General features: G+C 37.1%; 1 protein-coding gene across 1 annotated transcript in view; it reads left to right on the top strand.

Annotated features, from left to right (window-relative positions):
- Positions 1-21636, top strand: part of WASL (WASP like actin nucleation promoting factor) — a 50379-nt gene extending 28743 nt beyond the window's left edge. The window contains exons 5-11 of the mRNA XM_054277585.1: positions 3812-3835; positions 8698-8866; positions 12034-12076; positions 12473-12626; positions 15730-16250; positions 17329-17437; positions 18863-21636. Coding sequence (XP_054133560.1) covers positions 3812-3835; positions 8698-8866; positions 12034-12076; positions 12473-12626; positions 15730-16250; positions 17329-17437; positions 18863-18924 — 1082 coding nt within the window. The 3' untranslated portion in view covers positions 18925-21636. The remainder of the gene's footprint in view (positions 1-3811; positions 3836-8697; positions 8867-12033; positions 12077-12472; positions 12627-15729; positions 16251-17328; positions 17438-18862) is intronic.
- Positions 21637-23603: the final 1967 nt, after the last annotated feature.

Consider the following 23603-nt stretch of genomic DNA (forward strand, 5'->3'; position numbering starts at 1 on the left):
GCTACAATGCACAGACGTGACATGGGAAGAAGTATATTTGCATTATTGGCTGTAGCAAACTTTGTTTGAAAATAGTGGTTCAGTCAAACCTTCTGTTCAGAGTTTTTCTTCCACATAGTGATTTTTTTCCACAGGACCAGATTAAGTTTTTCTTGTTTACTCTTTGAACTAATACCTTTGTTTGTATGCTAAAGCTCATGTTACTTTGTATATTGTTTTAACAAATAACTCTACCTCCCCAAACACTTGTAACTTCAAGACAGCTTTTATTTAAAAAAAAAATGAAATTAAAACCAAAAAATAACCTTCAAAACAAAAGACTTCAGGTTTTTCCCTGTTAAGAGTTGCGAACCAAGAATTTAAAATAGTTACGAGATTCCTTAGTCAAGCCACCAGATGGAGTTCTGTATTTGTTTGTGACTATTTAATTGTGCTTCGAAAATAAGACTCTGCACTGCTCAAATCAAAGCTGATTTGCTGTTGGTGTTTATCTGTTTATTTATTTATAAATGCTTATATGAAACACATATTAATTTACATATAGATGTATACATATATATACACAAATGATACCAGAGTTGTATATCATCTATAATATTAATGCATCTTAATTTCTCAGTCACAGATGTAATAGTCTGGTAATTTTGATGCTTTTCTATTTTAACGGGATTTTTACTTTCATGCCTTCCAAACTATGTTTCATTTCATGGCAGTGTCACTTGAGGTGCTTTAAACTCACCCAAGTACTCCATGGGATCATTTAGCTGCCTGTTATGCCATTCAGGGCTTGCTAGACTTCTCCAGGAGCCTTATGGAAAACTTATGTTGTTGAAAGGTAGCAATAACAGCAGTTCTGGCTCACAGTGCTATGGCTTGCTGCTGAGGTTAGTGCACAAAATACTGTCTGACAGCTAAGAGAAGACACAACAGGGTTCTGCTCTTCCTCACTCAGCATGAAATGCGCTCCAGTATACAGACAGCCCCTGAGTAAGTGCATCTGGAGTTCCAGAGAGGTGAAAGTTTGGCTCCAAACAGAGAATGTACAAAAGCTTAAAATGTATAAAATATCAAGTAGAGTGAAGGACAAAAAATATCAAGAATGAGGGACAAAGGTAGAGAAAGAATTTTTGATCTGTTGTCTAAATGTTTATAATAGTGCAGGGTTTTATCTAACTAAACTCTGGTTTGGGTTGGCCTTTTCATTTTGGGGGTTTTGGGTTTTTGGTTTTGGGGTTTTTTTTTTTTAGTCAATTAAATTCTTAACCTTAGATTAGAAAGAAATTGCTATAATTCATTAATTTGTCTGTAGATTTACTTAAATAATTTCTCAATTTGCTTCTTAAACCAATCCCAAATAGTTCCCCCAGTAAACAGCTGAACACAGTGTGTCTCTTCTCAGTGCTTGTCACTATAGTGCACTCTCACTTCAGGTATTGCACATAGATACCATTAGTCTTTGTTTTTATTATCTTGCCTCGGAAATGTTCATCTGTGTACCAACACAAGTGCCTTCTCCACATGCTGAGCACTCATCTCTAAAAGAGAAACAGACACTTGTTCTTAACTGCATGTAGTTCTTTCTGAAATAGCAGGCTTCTTGACTAATTTTATGTACTGCTTGTAGCTCATACAAGTGGGAGCTTGTAGCTCATACAAGTGGGGGTGGGAGCTCTGTTCACCTTCCATGAAAGTGCTTTTTCCTTCACAAGCCTTTAGCTCCTGAGTACCTTCATAATGGACTTCATAAGTTTCAAGGTAGATACTTCATATGGAGAGGAATTTTTTTTATTTGCTTTGGTTTTTTTCTTTCATCTTTGGTCACAGATCTTGTTTTTGCTGCCTGGGTGACAAGGGCATCTCTAACCTGCTCAGCTTTCATTGGATTCAAGTCTTGGCAGAGATTATTCTCATTTCCAGGAATGCTCATTGAAGGGAGCCGTGGTTTTTGTACATAGGCAGCTCCTGATATTCATCTGTTTTAGATCAGTAGGCATGTTCATCTTCAAAAACCGGAAAATCTGCCACTCTCATCAGGTCATCTGTGCTTTAGGAACAAAAGTTCATACTTTCTTGTCAGCAGTGGTAACCACAGAAAAACAGAGCTAGTCTCTTTGGGCCACAAATTAATCTAGCCAGTAAAAATTACAGGAAGTGTATATAATGTTTTGGGTTGTTTCCCACTATTTTTTCTCTTGAACTATTTATTGTATTGAAAATTGTAAAGGATTCCCATGATTTGACTCAAGGCCACCTAACACTTCCTATGAATGCTTCCTGCTTTTGCTGTCTTCCCATCCCAGGACAGATTTGTAACCGGTCCTGTACTCTCCTTTGCTGTCTCTAAGTTGCTGACTAGAACTCTAATTATGGTCCAAAGGTTGAGTTGGAGGTGGATTTTTATTTTTTTAAAAGTTTCTTTCTAGGGAACAGTACAAGGTGTGGTTTTTTTAAACTGAATCTTCTAGGAAGAAAGAGCATGGCACTTAGTCAAAGAGCCTTTTTTCTTTTTCTCACCTCAGACCTGATACCTTATGCTGAGGCACCCTTGCAGAGGTACTCCACCTCTGTGCCTGAAACTAACCTTCTGTGACCTAAAATTCAACTGTCTTTGGAAGGCTTGTTCATGAAAAGTTAACTCTCAATGGATTTTGATCACTTACCCATGAAGGTTTGATCTTGACAGATTCCTTTATTCCTACCTGAAGATCAGCAGACTGCCATGAGGCTGACTCGCCTTGCATACTTAGGATTGTATATTTTTGGGGTTATAAGTATTCCTGTGACAAGGTCAGCACCATCTGTGGAGGCACCCTCTCCCTTCTTATGTTTGTGAGTCTGGAAAAATATAGCAAGTTAAGTTTTTCTTGGACTTGCTGGAAAGTGAAATGCCTGTTACAAATTCTTGCTATGCAACTCTTGGGAGCCTCTGTCAGACTACAGATCCTCCAAATCCTTACAGAGTTGTGGCTTTTGTTGTAGTGAGATGATAAACTGCTTGCCTTTCTGGGTGCTGCTAAATCCAAATTTCTTAAGAGTGTGTGTATAGATGTACTGTGTGTAAATATATATACTGGGGGTCGATAGTAATTAATAGTAAGTGAGGGAAATCTTCTTTGAAGGGGAACTTAATATAGGCTGAGAATATTGAGGCATAAAAACTTTACATTTTAAATCATTAAGCCAGATTCTTCATAGTCGGTGAAACACACTCACCGGTGAAACACATTCTATTCACTGGTGCTGTGAATAGAATATCATATTAGTATAAAGGAGATTCTAGTTCTTTCCATATTGTCCAGTTATCTGTTGGATAACATAGGTGAAGTGTCTTACCCCATGTGTCCTACTTTTAGGCATAAAGCAAAAATTATTTGAATTTTAGGTTCTGTAAGGGAACAATACTCTATAAAAGTGCTAATTACGTTTCAGATAAAAATGAAAGAACAGTTTCATTAAGTGGACATCAGAAAGCATAATGCTTCAGAAATCTTACTTTGATAGGTTGTATTTAAAACAGATTATTTTTGAATATTTCACTCTGCTTCACAGTTGAAATGCCTGAAACCTAGTCAGTAGCTATTGCCTTATATGCTCCTGTCAGTTTGAACACTTTAAATCAGTGCTTGTTATCTAAGATTGGAGTTTTTTGTTCTGTAATACTTTTTTAAAACTGCACAAATAGACTTTAAGGATTTTAATAGATTCCTAAATTTGAGGTCAAGGTCATTGAAAACCTCACTAGACTCTAAACTTTAGAATTAATTTTTCCTGTGATACCTATGTTTAAATGGCTCTTTTTCTTTTTTAACAGAAAAAAGACGAGACCCACCAAATGGTAAGCTTTTTGCATTAATAACTGCATTTTATTTTTTCCTTCCGTTGTCATTTACTGTGTATGTATAGCTTTGTTTGAGATTTGTTCAGGATAGTCATGTAGTGACAAAAGCAGTAAACTGGAGGTTACAGTATTCTTTTTGTTTCTGTTCTTTGGTATTTGTTGTGGCTTAGCTGGCATTTGTAAAGAATGTTTCTGGAGAAGCATTTTTTGTTGCCAGTAGGAGAGAGGGCCCTTCAGCTTAAACTGAGAAAACCTTGTAGCATGCACTTGCTGCTTGATCTTCAGAATATGCATGTATAGGATCACAGTACAAAGTTAGTCCATTTGTCTTAATGGCAAGTATAATAATGATGGATTTAATAGAATATAATATTTCAGTTTCAGTGTATCTGGCTAACCATGTAACATAGTCTTTTGGCTTTATGTCATGTGTTCATCAATATTAAACTCCTTTTGAATGAAGAATTATTTGAATCTCCTTGCCTCTCAGGAGCGTGTCTCACTAGCATGAAGATACAGGTTCCTCAGGAGATCCTCTTATTAACTGGATGGAAGTAATCAAACTATGTATCAGTTTGATACAGAACTTTTTTACCATCCATTCTAAAATCATGAAAAAGGTGCATCAGTGAATATCAAGTTTGGTGCTTTTGATTTCTGAATTCACACTGAAGTTAAAAAGGGATTTCTCCTGTCAGATTTCTGTAGTGAGCCAGATCATACAGGTCATAGCATGTATCTGTGAGTTTGCTGCTTGAGCAAGGGTAGAGTCAACTGATCTTCTGAAATTTGCTTATGGTTTGAGGAGGTAGCCTTAAAATTTGTTCTGACCAAGTCATTCAAGCATTTCTCTGTAGGTCACCAAAACAAGTAATTCATAACTAAGCCTGAATTATGGGAACTAATGATTCCTTTTACATACCCAGATAAAACTTCCCTCATATGGAATACTTCTCAAAAAATTGTTTTTCCTTTTCTTCACAAACTTTAAGTTTTGAGGAAATTCAGGCAATCATCAGTTTAGGTCAGGCATTTTTAGTATAGATTAAACTTTGTCTGGGCTGTTAAGTTTTGAAACACTCGCAGTAATACCATGTGTGATGGTCTTGCCAGCTTTTCTGAGCTTTCAAAAGCTTTTAAGTGCTCTGGTTACCTCAACAGCACATCCCTGATAGCAGTGTCTGCAGAGCAGATGGGAATTATAGCAGCAGTGATCATGTAGTAACACCTCCCACAAAAAAAAAAACAAAAACAAAACATTAGCCTTTGTCTCTGTTATAACACAAACAATTTATTGGTCTAGTTTACTATCCTTGAATAGAATAAGATTTAAGAAAACTAAGCCTGCAAAAATTTTTGTGCTTAAAATACTCTCCATAACTCATGCTGCAAGACCTTGGGAACAATATTTTTCTGAGAAAAATTCTCTCATACTAAACTTGCAGTCATTATCCCTATGCTGAATTTCTCCTGAGTGTTCTGTGGAAGACATAGGGTTTATACTCAGTGTTTCAGGTTTATAATCACTTCATATATACAGGTTTCAGCATCTGTTTTTTAATAAACTGTTTCCTTGGGACATCCGCATACTCTTTCAAAACCTGTCTAAACGTTTTCTTTTTCTGATTTTATCAAATTCTGTAATGCCTGACTTCTCTGCCTGTGAGCAGTTGTGTGGCCATGTCCTCAACAGTCACAGATAAGACATGGTCAGGGCATGGATTACAGCCTCAGGTTGTTACAGCCTACACAGACTTTGCATTTCAGTATTTGGAATTAAGACTACAGCAGATACATACTATCTGTATGTAACTGGAGGAAAAAAACTACATCTATTGTCATAACAGCTGCTTTTTATTTTACTGTCTGTATGCATTTGCTTCTCAGAAATTCTGTTGGGAAGAAAAGATGAGGCACCTGCTTTTTTGTGCTGTTGTTTTTTGTGCTAATGCATTACTAGCTCTAAAACTGAAAAATGAGAACACTCACATTTCTGTACTCACATGACCCATGGTTGAAATACTGTGAGGAATTTTGTTTTACTGGGGCTTGTTAGTCTGGATTTTCTGCATACATTGAAGCTGCATGGAAAAAGCACTTGGTCTTTTGTATAATGTTTTCAGTGATAGGGATTTAAGGGTTTTGGGTTTTTTTTTTTTTGTAGAATTGCAGGATTAAACTCAAATTGGCATTAACAGTTATGTAAAATGTATTAGTCTGTAATTTCCTGGGATTTGTGTTCTACTCATTTGTAATTGCTAGGTCTCTTTATGCAAATAAAGAAGAGTTATTGTGGTTGAACTGACCTCGTAGTGAAGTACTGGATGAAATGAGGATTTGTCAGAGTATTAGGTTTTGAGAGAATCTCGAGGAACCACGTGGCAGAATTTTGTTTCAGCTCTTAACTAGAACAGTTTGAACAGTTTGCATTTCTTGTAGAGCTGTCTGTAGTCTGAGACAGATACCTAGAGAGAGTCTAAATAAAATACAGACTAGAATTAACATTTCAAAATGTTCTGTACAACGTTTTCTGGAGCCCCTTCTGAAGATGTCACAGATTTTGATAACAGTGGATGCTTAAGGCCCCTGTACTGTCAGGTACTTCCTAATGATGAGCTCTATATGCCTCTCTCATCTTCATTTATTGAGCTGTCTGCACCTGCTGGGGAAGGTGCATGTGTAATGATGGGAAAAATTTTACTGGATATAAATATGGCAGTTCTAGAAGAGTACAATTCTTTCCAAGGTTCTTTTATCCCTCGTGGACATCAAAGGTCTAAACCAGACGGTAAGAAAAATTTTCATCTTTAATTTTACTGTGACCTCTTGTATGAACATTATTGTCAAGGAATCAGGCTATCAGTCCTTGATTTTAGCTCAGCTGAATTAAACTTCTGTTTGCAAATTGCTGCTGCTTTACAGGCAACTGACCATGTTTGGTTAGTTCAGAATTTTTTGTACAGAAAGATGCACTTCAAAGACTGTTAGAAATTGGGAGAAGAATATCACCAACTTACTAGCATTATAGAGATACCTGTTTCTTTTTTGAATGTCAGTACAGCTGTTGAAACTGTAAATACCAATGTAGTAGGCAAAAATGGACAGAATATAACAAAAAATGCAATAGATGATAAAGTGAATATTAACTCCTAGTGTTTGGTACCAAGGAAATTAAGACTGTGATTTGCAATTAATTCTGAAGATTTTACTGAACTTACTGTTACATTTAGAGTTGGTAATATTTGATGATAAGTCAATTCAGGGCTACTTTTAAGTGAAACTCTTAACAATGCAAATTGTTTTGTGTAGTCTTACATGATCAGTTTATGTTTGGGTATTCTCAAAGGACAGTTGTCTAGATCAAAATATTTCTAGATAAAAGCATTTTTGCTTAGCAGAAAACATTCTACAATTTTTTTCATGCACTTTCAGTACAGTTTTTAATCTTGTCCTTCAAGACTCCTATAGGAGTGTTGGAGTTGTCATATGTTTTAGATGAGTTTTGTCTAGCCCAGTGTCATGTTTCTGGTTTTGTTTTTTGTCCTGGCCAGTACTAGGTGCCTCCCCCGGAGGTGTTTAAATGCAAGTGTCAGCTGTGTTACCTGTTGTGTTGTCTGCTTGTCCTTTCTGAGTTTTATATTGCACTGTGAACATAAGCCTTGTTGGTTCTTTCTGAATGCAGTTATGAAAAAATAGTGTCAAAACAAGATTCAAATTTATCAAAGTCTAATTATACTTTTTTTATCATCTGCCCAGTAAGACTGTGTCTTCAGTTCATTTGTTAGCTACTGGGTCCTAACTCACAGGGAAGTCGAGAATGTTTTCAAACTATTTCTGGCCAAACTGGTTTTAAATGGCCTGCTTAATCTCATTCTTCCAAAACTGAAATTACTTACCCTTTTTGTAGGTTTCTATAAAAATACACGGGTGTATATATGTATGTATATGATAAATGCATAAATTGCTTCTTAGCATTTAAGTACTGCTATCATGTGCTTATGTCTGGAATTATCTTCTGTCAAAGCTAAAAAACCTGAGTGGAACATGTACTAGGTATGTTAGTTTGCTAGCATTATGCAAGTAAAATAATATTAAGATGCTTAAATTAGCAGGAGTATAATTCAGATGCATTTTAAATAACTAGAATAATAATTCAGAATTATTTAGAATTAAAAGCAAAGTTCGAGAATGTATGTGAAACACAAAGATTACAAACTGTATTTATAGTGCTCTTTTTACTGTCTCTGCAAGCTGTTCCTTATCTGGGACTTCACTGTTTTGAAAACCAGTCAAAATGTGAGACATAAGAAATGCTGATTAGTTCCACAGATATTGTCCTGTATTTAAAGACAGTAGTGTGTCCAGAGCAGCCTTTTGAAGCCATTGTGATGTTCAGGTTGTGTGTGTGTATGATGGCAGAAAGCATTCCCACTTGGGGTTTATTAAGGGAAGGTTCTGTCTCCTGAAGGATCAGTTTAGTATGCTGCCCAGGTAATGGCCTGCTGGCTCTTTGGGTCTAACTGCTCATGAGAGTTACATCTTTGATCTTATCTAGGATTGTAGCTATGTTGTATCTTAATGTGTCTCATCATTCCAGGTGTTCTGCGCATGTTGCAAAAAACAAGTTGTAGTTCAGAAAATATTCCTGTTGTGCTGCTCTAGCAACATTTGTTTTTTTAAAATCAAATATCTTAGTTTATGCATCTGACATCCAGAACCCATCTGGATGCATGTGGCATGTGGAGCTATAGCTAAAGTACAAGTATTCTACAGGTCAAAAAAAAACCTCCCAAAGTTTGTGGATTGAATGTGGCATTGGTGAAACACAGTAGTAAAAATCCTGTACTTTACTTTCACAGGCCCCAGTCTACCAATGGCAACTGTTGATATCAAAAACCCAGAAATTACAACTAACAGATTTTATACTCCACAAGTCAACAATATTTCATATACCAAAGAAAAGAAGAAAGGAAAAACTAAAAAGAGAAGATTGACAAAGGCAGATATTGGAACTCCATCTAATTTCCAGTAAGTATGTTCTTGAGATTGAGTTTGGTTTTGGATGGGTGGGAGTTTTGTTGCTTGGAGTGGTGGGAAGGGATGTTGGCATTTTGCTTTTGTGATTTTTTTTTTTTTTTTGTGTCAGTTATACTTGAAAATGGCCAACTCTTGAACCTGTGTAACCTGAACTAAGTAGCTGGAATGCTGTGGGGTTTAAAAGGAGGTTAGCTTATACACAGATGAGGATTTTCCTGCAGCTGTGAACAACTGAAAGTAACTTGCTATCGAAAATCAGCTTAGAAAAGACTTCAGCCTCATAGAGGTGCCTTATTGAGGTTGTCAGCTCAGTGAAGACTCATTCAACCTCAGTGGTCAACTCTTTGACACTGTGGTTCCTACACCTGCACATACTTAGCTGTGCATTGTCATGTGAAATACACATTTGTGTCCTGACTTGTCATAACTGCAGAAATTACTTGCCATGATTTCATCTTTGGCTTTCTGTTTACAGGCTTTCTGTTGTGTAGGCTAGGACCTGTACCTTGTGATCAAAGTACAGCATGCATCCTTCAGAAATTTTTCCTATTGTCATTTCTTATGTATCTTTAATCTTTTGGAGTAGTTATGATTTACCACTTTGAGCTCCCCTTTCATGAAGCTTGGTCACTTTACTCAATTAACTGTTGCTTTCCTGAACATTAATTGTTGCAATAATCTTCTGCCTTTTAAAATAAATGTACTTTATTTGCTGAAGCTGCAGGAGCTTAGAGCTTGAGTTAGTTACAAGAGAGATCAGTTTCTGTGAAGCATGAGAAAAGCACTGTGAAGTTTATATGCCAAGTGAATGTCTTATTCTTTTGAAGTGGTATGTTGTATCATTACACTGATGTGTTTTCCCAGAATATGACTCCATTAAAGTAATGTTGGCATTACTAGTTACAGTAACATTACTGCACAGTGTTTTGGAAAAATGCTCTGTAGAATGGGATAGTGGATGGAATATAAAAGAAGTGGGCTAAAACACTTTCCTAAACAAATTTTGCTTAGAAAATTCAGGCATCAACCTTGTTCTTACTGATCTGAGTATCAGTGAAGTGTTGCATCTGTTAGTGTCACTTGAATGGAAAAATACAGAAAAGAAGAGTAAGGGAAACAAAACTGAAGAGTGCTTGGTAGCTGGTCATTGTTGTGACTGTAGTGATGTAAACTTGAGCATATGTGCACAAAATTTGCATTACCCTGTCAGACCTCTGTTAGGAATTTGTGGAAGGGGTTGTGCAGCAGCATAGATAGAAAATTACTTTGAGACTTTGTTTATGAAGTCTATCAGACTGTGACTTAGAGAAGCTGAGAGTAAGGTGATAAAATACTTAACGACATTCAAACAAAAGATATCAGTTCCAGTATCATGTAAACTTAAATTGTAAATGGTGACCCTTTACAAAAGAAGTCTGTTGAAAGTCCTTTTGGCTTGAGGTCTGTTTAAGTCTCCTGTAGACTGCAACAGATATGTGTCATCTTACTATGTAAGATACTTTAACTGCTGATTTTGTACAAACATACAGAAACTGGCATTTGGTATTGTTAGGGAAATAAGCCAGTAGGATAACTTGTGTCACTTGTGCTATGATACCTGTGAAGACTAACATGGTCCCTGTTTATGCCAGATCAAAGTTGCAATCAGTAGATAAAATTTTTGAATGCCTTCTGTTAGGCAGATACGGAGTTTCAGTGTTTTGAGAAAAAAAAAAACAGTCTGTACTCAAAATGAATGGAACTTACTACTGTATACATTCTTCTAAGTAGCATAAGACTTGGGGTTATCTGATTATATGTATTTGCATTGAAAAGATCTGAAAAATGTGTGTTATAGTCAGTGTGTACAAGTAATTTATCATACTTGGAAGGGTGAAAAATGAACAAAAAATAATGCAAAAACTATGGCATATAAAACTTCAGTGTCAATTCAGTGCACTAAATTGAGTTGTATGCTCACAACCTCTTAAAAGAGCATCCCAAGTCACACAGATGTGCACAAATACATGGGTAAGATCGTATTAGTGGTAAACCAATGTCAATTTACATATGCCAGGTTAATACATTGTGATCAGCTGTGAGAATTTCCTGGTAGGAAATGCATTCCTAATTAATGTGAAGCAAGCTGTATCATAGCATTCAGAATTCTGTAAACAACTCATCCCGTATTTTGGTAGTTACTTAAAGGCATTTAAATAATTAGGCAAAATAGGTTTTTCTTTTTTATGGCATAATTCACTTTAAACCAAGCCTTTTTCTTTTCTTGCTTCTTAAAACGTATAGTTTACTAGTTATAGTTATACCAAAACCAAAACTTGATCATTGTACTTCAGTATTCTAATGAAGAAAACTTGTGCTGCTGATAAAAACAGCAAGAATACAAGGTCTGTTGTGCAAGGTGCTGTTTAACAGCAGCCAAACAGCCTTAGTAATTTATCAAGTGTAGCCTGGACTGCATTGGCTACTAACAGCTGACCTGGTATTTTTTATAACTCTGAGCTGAGCTTCCTGAGAACTGTATCTTCCTTCTAGAAGTGTGTGAAAAGAATCACTAAACATGGATTCCTGGTAACATTATGGTTCTCTTTTCCATATCCAAAGCAGTATTGTCAGGTAGCTTGGAGCGGCACAAAACTCATCTGTATTCTAACTGGTTATAGCATCACATAAAATAATACTTCAGTAGCCACATGAAATGGCTGCTAGAAGCTTAGGAAGATGGCAGCTGGAAACAGTCCTGCCTTATCTTAGAAAGATGTGAATGAGAAAGGAGTGATACACACAGTGGTGACAGGGAGGATGAGGCTTTCCAGCTGCCTGGCACTGAAAAATTTGGCAATAGCTCAAGATCCTGTTGCTGTGTAAAGGCAAAACTTCTTGATCTCTGAGCAGCATCATTATCCATATGCACCACAGGGTGGCATGAAGCCTTCATGCTTTGCCACAGATTGTAACCTAAGGAGAGAAATTCTCCATTTTGTCTTCTGGACATGAGACAAAAAGTGAAAATAAAGACATTTTACTATTCCATTCTCAAGTGCGCCACTGAGGAATAAGAATTATTTAGAAGCTGATATCTCTGGTTATCTTTGTGTCCTCTTATTTTAGTTAACATGATCCTTTTATGCTGATTAAATGGACTTGTCTCCTTTTTTTAGACACATTGGACATGTTGGTTGGGATCCAAACACAGGTTTTGATGTAAGTAATTTAGTAAGTTGCTGAAGACAATGATTTAAACTTTAGAAACTTTTTGCACTAAAGATTTGCATTAAAGAACAAGTTAACTGTACATTAAATAGTTACAAATTGGGATTAATGATGTGATGTAAACAGAGGGATGTTGGAATAGAATGGAATAGGCAAGGGGGACTGAGGGGGGAAAAGATTCAAAACCTTCAGTTTTTCATGCAGGGTACTTACTTCTCCTAAAGTAGTACTTTCTGACTTGAAAAGTCAACTCAGAGACATTTACATCACTTAGCTGTTCCTTTTAACTATATGGTTTGTTGGTATTTTTTTTCCCCTAATATAAATGATAGTTTTAAAATACCTCCACATTCCAAGCTACTTAAAACCAATGTATCTCACTTGCAGGTGAACAACTTAGACCCAGAACTGAAAAATCTCTTTGATCTGTGTGGAATTTCAGAGGCTCAACTAAAAGACAAAGAAACTTCAAAGGTCATATATGATTTCATTGAGAAAACAGGAGGTGTGGAAGCTGTTAAAAATGAGCTGCGCAGACAAGGTGGGACTCCTTTCACTTCCATGTAAAAATTAAAATTAAAAATGAATGGTATTTTTTGCCTTAAGGATTAGAGTAGAAACTGTTGATGGTGAGCAGTTTTTGATTCTCTTCTCTGGGCTTCATGTCACTGCAGTTGCACTGGATCATTTTTCCATACACTGTACACTATGTAAAAACGTTCAGGCATGACCCATGAGAGTACTTGTCCCTGAGGAATAAGGATATTGATGCCAATTAAGTAATTTCCAGTAGCACTTAGTCTGAATGCAAAGTTCCACAGTATGTTTGATACAGCTTTTTCAGACTGTGTACGTTAAATATTTATTTATAATATCAATCTTATAAATAAATGAAAATGTTGGAAGACATAATGCTGTTGTCAGCTGTATTGGTAGTAGATGGCTGGCAGATGTGTGCCTGCCTGTTTACCCTGACAGAACTCTGTAGAGAGCCTTGAAACAGCAACAGACCTGCAATTTTTATATTTTTTGAAGTTATTTTTTTTCTAATTTGAAATAAAAAATACTAGTTTTGAGCATGCTTATGCTGGAAAAAAATTCTCAAATAAGCTGCTGCCTGCCTAACCTTTAAATGTTACCTCAGCTGATGCATTATCTAGTGGAAGATAGCAAGTCAGTTTCAAATTACACTGCCAGTGTCAAACTTTCAAAAATTTGCTTAGAGCTCTTCTCAAGAGAAAAATTATCTAAGGTGAAATGATAACAGTTTGAAAGCAGTGAGTAAGTTGTTCAGTGACTGAAGAGATACAGAATCAGGGTACAATGACTTGTTACATTTATTTCTTAGGTCCGCCTCGGTGGAGCGGTATGTACTTGTGCTGGCGTATGCTTCAAAGTATCCATGCTGTTGTGTGATTTCTTTCCTAGATGATACCTTAATCTGCACCTGTTTGAATGCAATATTAAAAATTATGTTTGAACTTCTTAGTTAAATTGCAAACAAAACTCCCAATTATGAATTTTTTTCTCAGTAAGAAATCTGTCACCTTCTCTATAGAATAAACTCAGTTTAAATGTTTACAAGGGTGTTGATCCAATATTGCTAACTTTAAAACTACATTGAGGAGACTTGCCTTGTAGTCTTATGACTAGCTTAAAATATTTTTAAAATGCCTATTTTTCTATATTTTTCTATGTTGTATGTGTTAACTTCACATTATGACCATTTGCATGTATGCAATTAAAAGAAAAACTGCCTCATCTATAATATGCATGATGATAATGTACCTCTGTGCTTTTTTATAGAGGTAGATAAAATATTCCAGTATTTCAGTGGGTTTATCCACTACTCTGTTATTAGATGTATGGGTTTGACTGCTGTTTGAAGTGCTCTTCCTCAACTGAAAAACATTTTTCTGTGTTTATTGCAAGAATTTCTGTGCTTACATATTCACCCTGCTAGCATGCTGACTAGAGGGTTGCAGAAAAGCCATTCGGCTGAGATGGTAATTATTTTCCTGTTTTCCCTGCCCTTTCCCTAGTTTTGGTACTGGTGGTTATTTTTTTGGTGACAGTACCATCTATAGATAATTATACAAATTTTATTGTTAGTATCAGTGTACAGATTAGTGTGCATTTATAAAAAAACTAAATTAATTTTCTTGCTTTGCTTGTACCATCTGTTTGAGGGGAAGGGAGAGAAGAGGGTAAGTTAATAGTGCTCTCCCCTTGCTGCTCCTCCCTCAATTCACTACAGCTGAGTGCCGACAGGCAGAATGCTGTTCCCACATATTGGATGTGGCATATCTCTCCAGTTATAATGCGAATAAACTATTTCCCCCCAGGAAAACCTAAACCTTGCGTTAGAAATCTAGGGAGAGTACAGACTCTGGAGCCACGACCGCGTTTTTCTCAGCGTTGCAAAAACCCGTCTGCAGCGCTTGGCGGGCTGTGGCCCTTGGTGACACCGCCCTCCAGTGCCCCTAAGCGGAACTGCAACCGTGCCAGCCAAAAATGGCACTTTTAAAATCAAGAATGTTAGCAGTATGTCTCTTGGAAAATACATGGCATTTCAGATCCAGTTCTCTCTATGTTGTTCTTGTGAAGGGGTAGAAAAAAACCTCAGCAACTCGTGGAACTTAAGAACAAAATACATGCTTTTAAGAGTTGTATCTTTTTCTAAAGGTAAGCAGGGAAGGAGGCATTCATGTATTAGTGACTCCTACTTCCTCAAAATCTTATTTTTATGGATGTTCCCTATTCTATGCAGTGCGGCCAGACTGCTTTCTTTGCCAGTAACGTGAAGGGAATAATAGAACAGGTAGAGAAGTATCTTCTTGAGTGTAATACCGCTTTTGTTATAAAGGCATGTGAAATCAAACATTAATTTTATAATCCAGGTGACATTATACAATGGCACCTGGATTATTAAGTAGTTATGTGTAGCAGCCACACAACCTAAAGTACCATGAGCCATTAGATGTTTAATGGAAGAGGAAATGAAACAGTGCTACTTAAAATGCCATTAGCAGAGCAGGTACATTTCAAGGCCACTTCACAGAGAAATGATCCTGTGTCTAGCCCTAAAGTTGTTTCCTTCTGACAGCCCCTGCCATAAAGATACTGTTGGAAGTAATTTTCAGTAAAAGACACTAAGAGTCAGTTTATGCTGCATTATAATGCATTAGTGATGGGGGGGAGGGGGTTGTTACTAGAAAATACTACTTTAAAAAATGCTTGATTCTGTAATTATTTAATGGATAGATTAGAAAGTGGAAATTCTGTATTTCACTTTAAGTGTATTTCTGAAAAGTTTTTCTCTTTTGTTGTGTCCTAGCTCAACAAAATTTTACAGGATTCCTATGAACTTTAATCAGTCATGCTAAGTCTTGTACCTGCTTCCTGCAGTGATTGACTCTTTTACAAAATACACATCTGACATAGGCTTTGTTTCACTTGGTTTGCCCTATAGGCACAGTTTATATTCAGCTGTATCAATTTTAATCCAGAATTGGTAAAATTTGCACAGGCACAGAGATCCTTGCAAAAGGCAAGGCCCAGCCTGTGTTCTTTTTCTGCCGGTCTCTGAAAGACTTTCAGGGGTTGAGTAGCAGGTAATTCAAAGTTGTTTTGTTTCATTTCAGCTCCACCTCCGCCGCCACCGTGCAGAGGAGGACCCCCTCCACCTCCACCCCCTCCTCCCCATAGCTCGGGCCCTCCTCCTCCCCCTGCTAGGGGCCGAGGGGCGCCGCCTCCCCCTCCTTCAAGGGCTCCCACCGCAGCGCCTCCGCCCCCGCCTCCATCTAGGCCTGGTGCGGCGGTGCCGCCGCCTCCGCCCAACCGCATGTATCCTCCTCCGCCGCCCGTGCATTCCTCGGCCGCACCCCCCGGCCCTCCTCCGCCCCCGCCGCCGCCGGCGAGTGGCTCCTCTGTTCCTCCGCCCCCTCCACCTCCTCCGCCCCCTCCTGGTCCTCCTCCACCGCCAGGCCTTCCTTCAGAGGTTGATCACCAGCTTCCAGTTCCTGCGGGAAACAAAGCTGCACTCTTGGATCAAATCAGAGAAGGAGCTCAGCTGAAGAAGGTAGAACAGAACAGTCGACCAGTGTCCTGCTCAGGAAGAGATGCACTGCTAGACCAGATACGACAGGGTATACAGTTGAAATCTGTGAGTAAAAGCTGTTTCGCACCCAGGTTCCCAGGTTCCCACTGCAAATGCAGTGTGAACAGTAAAATGTGGCTCTGCTTTTTGTAAGTTTTAGAGTTTCTGAAGCCATGACTAAACAGTAGTACTAAGAAAATGCAAAGAACACACATTTGCTATAGATGAGTTTTGGGGCATGAAATTACCCTTTCAAATTCAATTCTCACTTTTGAGTAAAATCCCTAAATCCTACAATGATGATGTCATAGTATCATGACTGTACAGAACTTTTGCAAGGATTGTGAAAAGATTGATGCTTTCCTGACTATTCAGTTAAATAATCTAAACTGCAGGAGATGAGTTTAGGAGTAACAGTAGTAGAAGGCAAACACTAGATTAATTAATTTGTTTTTATTTTCATCCTAAGATGGACCTGTGTTTTGCAAATATTGAGGCTTGTAAGAAGGTGTCTGCTTGTGTTTTGACAAGTGCTGCCAATAAAAGATGCCGTAGCTGTCCCTGCTGCAGAACAGGCCATTACTATTTCTTACTGATGCCAATGATTATCTTAAATAATCTCTTAAAAACTATTTTGCCTGTTGATACTTATTTTTTGCCACTCCTCTGCACTCAAGGCTTCTGTTGTAAAGTGTAAGGGTGTGTTCATATTTATTTGCCATTAGAGGTAGGCATTATCAAAGTTCATTACTTCAGAAGGGATTATCAGCCCAAAGCAAACTCAGTTTACAAACCCAAGCAATGAAAAATATTTTGTGGTCTATTCCAAAGATAAAATAAATAATGGTTATGCAGCCATACAAGTCATGCCTGTACAACCATATTAAGAAGCTTTCTTTTAGATGAGTGTTCATCAAAGCTTAAATATTTAAACTCTGGTGTGGCTACAGTTCTGTTATATGGTTAAAAAGTTGACTATTTCTACTAAGAATTTTGCAGTTTGAGCTAAACGTTCCACAACAAACTGTTCCACACTTTCTCCTGGTGGAAAATAAACTCAATAATCATACAAGGAAGTTTTGTCTCAAAATACAGAGGTTCTGCTTTGCTAATTGCATCTTTCTATTGTAACCCTTTTTCCTAGGTATCTGATGGTCAGGAAAGTGCACCACCTACACCTGCACCCACCTCAGGGATTGTGGGTGCATTGATGGAAGTTATGCAGAAAAGGAGCAAAGCCATTCATTCTTCAGGTGCGTCTGATGGAATGTTTCTGACCTCACAGTGTCGGGTTTTCAAGAGTTAACACTTCTATTTATTGTAAAATGATGGTGGAGAAAAGCATGGATTCCAGCAAATAGTGCAGGGCAGACTGCCCTTGGCAGTGCCCTGGTGATGGGCTGAATGGTTCCTTCATGCTGCTTTGACTTACTGGGGTTTAGCAACTCGTAGTAATCCTCCACTGAGTTACTAAGCAAGGTTAATATTCTTAGAAAAACATTTCTGTTGTTGTTGCAACTGATTTGTTTTTGTTTACCAGCTGTCTGATGAAATAAGTGGTCAAAATATTGTGGAAGAAAGTTTTTGGTGCTTTCTGTTTGTTGACACTAAATCTCTTGCCATCATTCAGCTCCTGTGCTGTCAGTTCTGGTGGGCTTTGGCTGCCACCTCCTGGATAAGCAGTGTTACTTGACCAGGCTTCTGCCAGGACTGAATCAACTTCCCATGCTTAAGTGCTGGGAAAAATAAGGGCTACAAGAGGATTTGCATTTCTGAAATACCAACTTGTAATAAATGTAGTTGAAACTGCAGTTCAGTAGCTGCAATGCAGCTGTTTGGGTACATCTATTCTGCTTAGGCTTTGGTACATTTCTGGAGCTTGCCTTGCTATCAGAACTGTATATGCAATCTACAGAGCATCTCACCAAGTGCACTATGGTTTGTTGATATGCTGCCCTATGTGGTAATTGCCAATTTTGGTACTTAACAGAAATTAAATACCTGAAGGGAGGTAAATGCTCCCTTACAGTTTCTTCCTATGGGAAGGAAATGGTCTTGTCCAACAAATAAGTAGTTTAATTTCATCAGAGTAAATTTTTAAATGATGCATATTAAAAAAGTGGAAGGTGAATAAAGTCAGCAAGCATTGACTTTGAAATTGATGTTTATTACACAGCTTTGAGTATTCCAGTATCCACAATGATCTTTAGCTCACCAGACCTTTTTTGGAGGGCTGATTTTTTTACCTGCTTGTAAAGTAAACAAACTCCATTATGTAACAAACCTGGGGAAGCAGTTTTTACATTCCGGAAATTAATCTGTTCCTGAAGTTTAACACCCAGTCTGGAACAAGCTGGCAACTTGCACATTCTTTAAGCAACAGTAATAAATAGTAACTGTTAAACAAGAACTTGTGATTCTTGTTCTCTTTGTGAACAAAACACATTTTTCCTTTGTGAAGAAAAGAGTGAGTAAAGAAACAAATTAGATTTAACTTCCAGCTAGTAACTATCTGAAATGGATGTCATGTCTAGCAATCTTAAAATAGAGTATTGCTAAATGTATTGTCATGACCTTGAAGTGATGGTTCTCTTTTCAGAAAATTGTGATAGAAATCAGTAATACTTTCATCATGTTAATTCTGTGCATGCAAGTGACTTGCTTTTCCTATCTTACAGATGAAGATGAGGATGAAGATGATGAAGAAGACTTTGAGGATGATGATGAATGGGATGATTGATCATATATTATTATATATATATTTTTTAAGGTGAATGATATACTAAACACTGCTTTCTGTCTATGGATTCTGTAAAATTATCATGTAAATGTTCTACCAATTTGCTGTATATTTTTGTTGCCTTTTGCTTTTTTATTAATCTGTGCAATACCTCATTTAATCTGTAAAGGTTTGTCATAATCCTCTACAAAGCTACTCCCTGTTAATATGTGCAAGTTTACACCTGGATGATAATGTACATGTGAATACTTTCCATTCCATCAATAAGGGAGTTTAAATGTAATATGTGAGACTGACAAAAACCTTAATGTAATTTAGTTATAATGCAAGAAGGAAAACACTATTTTCATACCCTACTTTTTCTGTATCTAAATTTTCTTATTAAAGCCTAGTATAGCACTATGTTCTTTAAGTGATGCAGCTCTTAGTTTATTTAGCCCCTTGATTTCAAATGAAATGCTGTATGAATGTTGAGGCTAATTTATACTATTGCATGGTTTCAAATACATCAAAACATTGCAGGTCAAATCTTAGCAGTATGCTTTACATAACACAAAAGCACTGCAGAAATGCACAGCTAGTTGTGAAAATTACCTTGTCCTAACTATAGTACTGACTGCTATTGAACAGCAGTAGAAATTAAATTCTTCAATGGGGACCTCTATCTGAAGTTAAACAGGGTGGCTCTGTACTGTCGTAGTGGTAAATGCAACTTTGATGCAAACGAGTTCAACTTTTGGTTGGTTTTGGTTTGGGGTTTTAGGGAGGGTTTCTGGGGGATTTTTTGGGGGTTGGGTTTTGTTGGTTGGGTTTTTGTTTGGTTTTTTTTTTCCTTCCCTGCTCTTACTTTCAGAATGAAGATGTCTAAATTACTGAGGGCTGTACTGGAGGCTGGCAATCGCTACAGTTTGATCTATTTTTAAAATCAATTTTTTGTGGTTTTTAGGCTGAAGGGCTGCATTTAAGGCTTGCTTCAATAGCATTTAATTACTTTTTAAAATTTGTAGGACATTGGTGTACTAATAAACACAAGTGGTATTACTTTGCAGTCTTTGCTTTATGGTACACAGCAGATGCTGAAACACCAATCCTACATCCTGTAGGTTGGAAAGTCTCATAAACTCAGAATTATACACTATGGAGTGTAAAGTACTGAACTTTATGGCAGTATTTTGTCTTCATATGTTGGCTTTAAGACCAAGGGTTGTGATGAAGATCAAGAACCTGATTCACAAGAATAGTATTTGAATAAGTGGACAGAACATGGGATTTTCATTTCACAGCTTGCACATTTATATACATTGTACTTTGTAGTGCAGTAAACATTGGCACATCTGCCTATTATGAAGTACTAATCTATGCTAAGTGGATATTTAATATCTGCAGCATTAATTACTGTACTTACTGTAATTTTCAGGTAGAAAATCTTTTTAAAAACCACATTATCGGACACAGAATGTTCATTAAAGTCAGTTACATTTGAGTGTAGTTAATGCATAGTGTCCTGGGTCTTTGACTGTAGTCAGGGTATCAAACAAAATTTAAGTTATCAGAAAAGTATTGACTGAAACCCAGTGTTGACCTGATCTTGACAGGCTGGACCTGCATGATACGGCTTGGATTTCTAACCCAGTTATAACCTAGTCTTTAGCAAATTAATTTAGTCGTAGGAGGAGAAAAGAAAGTTGCTGAAAAGTAGTGGGAGAGGTAAGGTTGTAGTTAAATTATTCAGAGGATGCTAACTTCCTTCCAAGAGTAATTTAAGCACATAACTTGAGGAAAAAAATTGCCAAGTGGTCTCATTTTCTTGCAGTAATTTTCTCATTGGCCTCTGCTGCTGGAAACACTTCCTGCTAGCTTTGCTGCTGTAATGGCTTGAGCTTTGGATCAAGTGCAAGTGCAGCCTCATGTAGCTAATGGCAGTGGAGTTAGCAACTTATGTATAAGGAAAATATTTGTATGGCTTTCATATAACTTCTGGCACTGCACTCTTATTTTTATTGCATATAGGGCATTTTAAAATTAAGCAGATGAGGCCTAGAGGTTTTCCTAACATGCTACTTACTAGATATGTTTAGCTGTTATATTCCCAGGATTGGAATTTCTGTAATATAGTTAATTATTAAGCATCACAGTTCATTAATCAAATTTCTATTCTGGATTTTGGGAGCTCTGAAGTTGCATTATTGAATAAAACTTTGATTTGTAGATACTGGCCAAAGAAAGTTTTTGGGTTTTCTATTTCTTCATATAAAAAGTACACTCACACCTGTGGTGTCCAGGTTAATATTTCCTTTCCAGTAGTGTTTGTTCATGATAAATTTCAGGCATACAGACTGCGATGCAGTTAAGTTACTCATAGCTGCATGCTTCAGCACTGCCACTTTTGCTCCAAGCAGAAGACAGCATTTCATGATACTGGTGCATTGTTGCTAAACATTGTAATGAAGGCCTCTTATATATTCTGGTTAATTGACTGTCCAGATAGCCTTAGCAATTAACAAACTAGCATGAGGCTTTTGTATCTCAACACTCTATGTGCATAGACAATATCAGCTAGCCACTTGTACGTATGAAATTCGTAAGAACTTCTCAATCATTCAGTTTTCCATTTATCAAACTGAAATTTTTAGTATGTGAATTTTTGAAATGTACAGTGAATAGGATGTTGCACTGGTGGCAATTCATCATGAAGCATAATAAAATTAATTTGACCCAACTAGTGTAAAACTGTGTGGTTTTTAAGTGCTGATTGCGGCACAGGTTTTAAAATAGATCTGTAGATTGATTACACACTTTAAAAGTGACTTTGGCCACCTGGCCAAGTTCACAAAGCAGTAAATAGCCACTGTCAAATCGCAGAAGTTTCATGTCTCTGGAAAATTGGATTGTGCTGTTGAGTAAACACAATGAGCAAGAATGTGACACCCCGTCCTCCTGGCAGATCTCACCGCTGCTAAGCGGCCTCCTTGGAAACGGCTACTGCTGCAGGCAAGTGCAATAAACCAGCAACATTTCAAGGTCAAACAAGCATGGGATCATTAATAAACATTCTAGAAGAAGTTCTAAATAATTAACTCTTGTCAGTGGATGCTCTAGCTGAACCTGGATTATACAGAGGTAAATCTTTGTCCTGCACGTTACAGAGTTTGAGTTCAGGATACTTCAGAAGTTTGCTTCTCTCTGCTAAAGCATTTGAAGAGTCCAGCATTTCAAACTGTTACCTGGTGTACACTTTGTTTTGGTGTTTAGTGCTTATCTGATTTCTCAGCGTTAAGCACGGGGCAAAGTTGGAATTGTTCTTTGGAGGATGAGCTGAGGTATTCCTACCTCAGCTTTAGGAATAATTTCCTTTCCACTTCATAAGCAGAAAGTCTATGCTTTTGAAAGGAGCCCTTTTTTTTATTTGATAGTGGTTATTTTCCCAAGATTCTTGTGAGGAGGAAAAGGGAGGAAAGATCCTATTGCTTTTAAGACTTAGCAGTCCACTGAAACAGCCTTTATCTAATCATTAGAGGAATTCTTGGTCTAATTAAAGTTCCTGAAGCTTAAGTACAGTGATAAGCAGCTTTATTTATAGAAAAGTGAAAATGGTTTAGGGAAGCTTAGACAATACTCAGCCCTTGTCTCTCAAAGGACCAGTGTTATCCTCTAGCAGTGCAGTAAGGACTCCTGTTGCTATGTATTTGTTTCATGCCTGGAATTTTCTTGTGAGTGAGAAGATGGAAAGGATGGGGTAGTTAGAACTAGAATGTGAGCTGGGAAGGTTTAACACCATGTTTTAACTACCTTGTCAGTGACTCTAGCCTGACAAGTCTAAGACAATCTTTGAAAGTTTGAGGATGTTTATCCCGTTGTGAAGGAGCCTTTTTGGCTTGTTTTTTTATTGCCAAATTGTTATGACTTGTGTGTTATGTTGTGCTTGAAAAAAAAAAAATTGGTTGTTGGAAATCACAGGTTTGGAAACAATTCAGATACATGTTGAGGAATAGAATCATTGCCCAAATATAATTAGTGGGATGTTTTTCTGACAAATTTTATTTTATGCTGAATTTTACAGTATTTGCAGGTGTAACCTGCTAAAATGAATTAGAGTAGTAATTTTTCTGTTACTCAAATTTTTCTCTTACATACTTTTAAATAATAACTGCAAGACTTACCCATTTATAAACAGTGAAATTAGGAAGTTTTATATCTTACATTATTGTGGGGTTGGTATGGGGTTTTTTTATCTATTATTATCAACAAATATACTTTAAGGCCTTTTTCCTTGTGCTCTAAAGGGTTTTTGGAGTTTCTCTGGAGGGAAATTCTTGAGCCATTACTTCATGTGTGTGCTTTTTCCTCCCTGAAGCTTAATCATCTTGAGTTTGGTTGCTTGTGCAGTATGAATTCTAAATTTATTACTTAAGGACTAGATGAGGGAGTGCAAGTTTTGCTTGACAAACAGCCATTACCAGCTGGGGTTTTTTTGCTTAAAAAACAGCCATTATCAGCTACTATATTTTTGTATGTACCACTTTGGGAACACAATGAAATCTGATGTTTAAAGCTTAAGAAATAGGATAATGGTTTTATCATATATCAGACACAAAGTATTTGCTTAAGTGACATTGGCAGGAACAGAGATTTGGGAATTGGCTCTTCTGGATGTTGATGCCAAAAACCAGGGAACTGCT

The sequence above is a fragment of the Melozone crissalis genome, unplaced genomic scaffold, assembly GCF_028551555.1.
Source record: "Melozone crissalis strain CALT ecotype California unplaced genomic scaffold, PUWL_Pcris_2 ptg000004l_1, whole genome shotgun sequence".
NCBI classification, from domain to species: domain Eukaryota; kingdom Metazoa; phylum Chordata; class Aves; order Passeriformes; family Passerellidae; genus Melozone; species Melozone crissalis.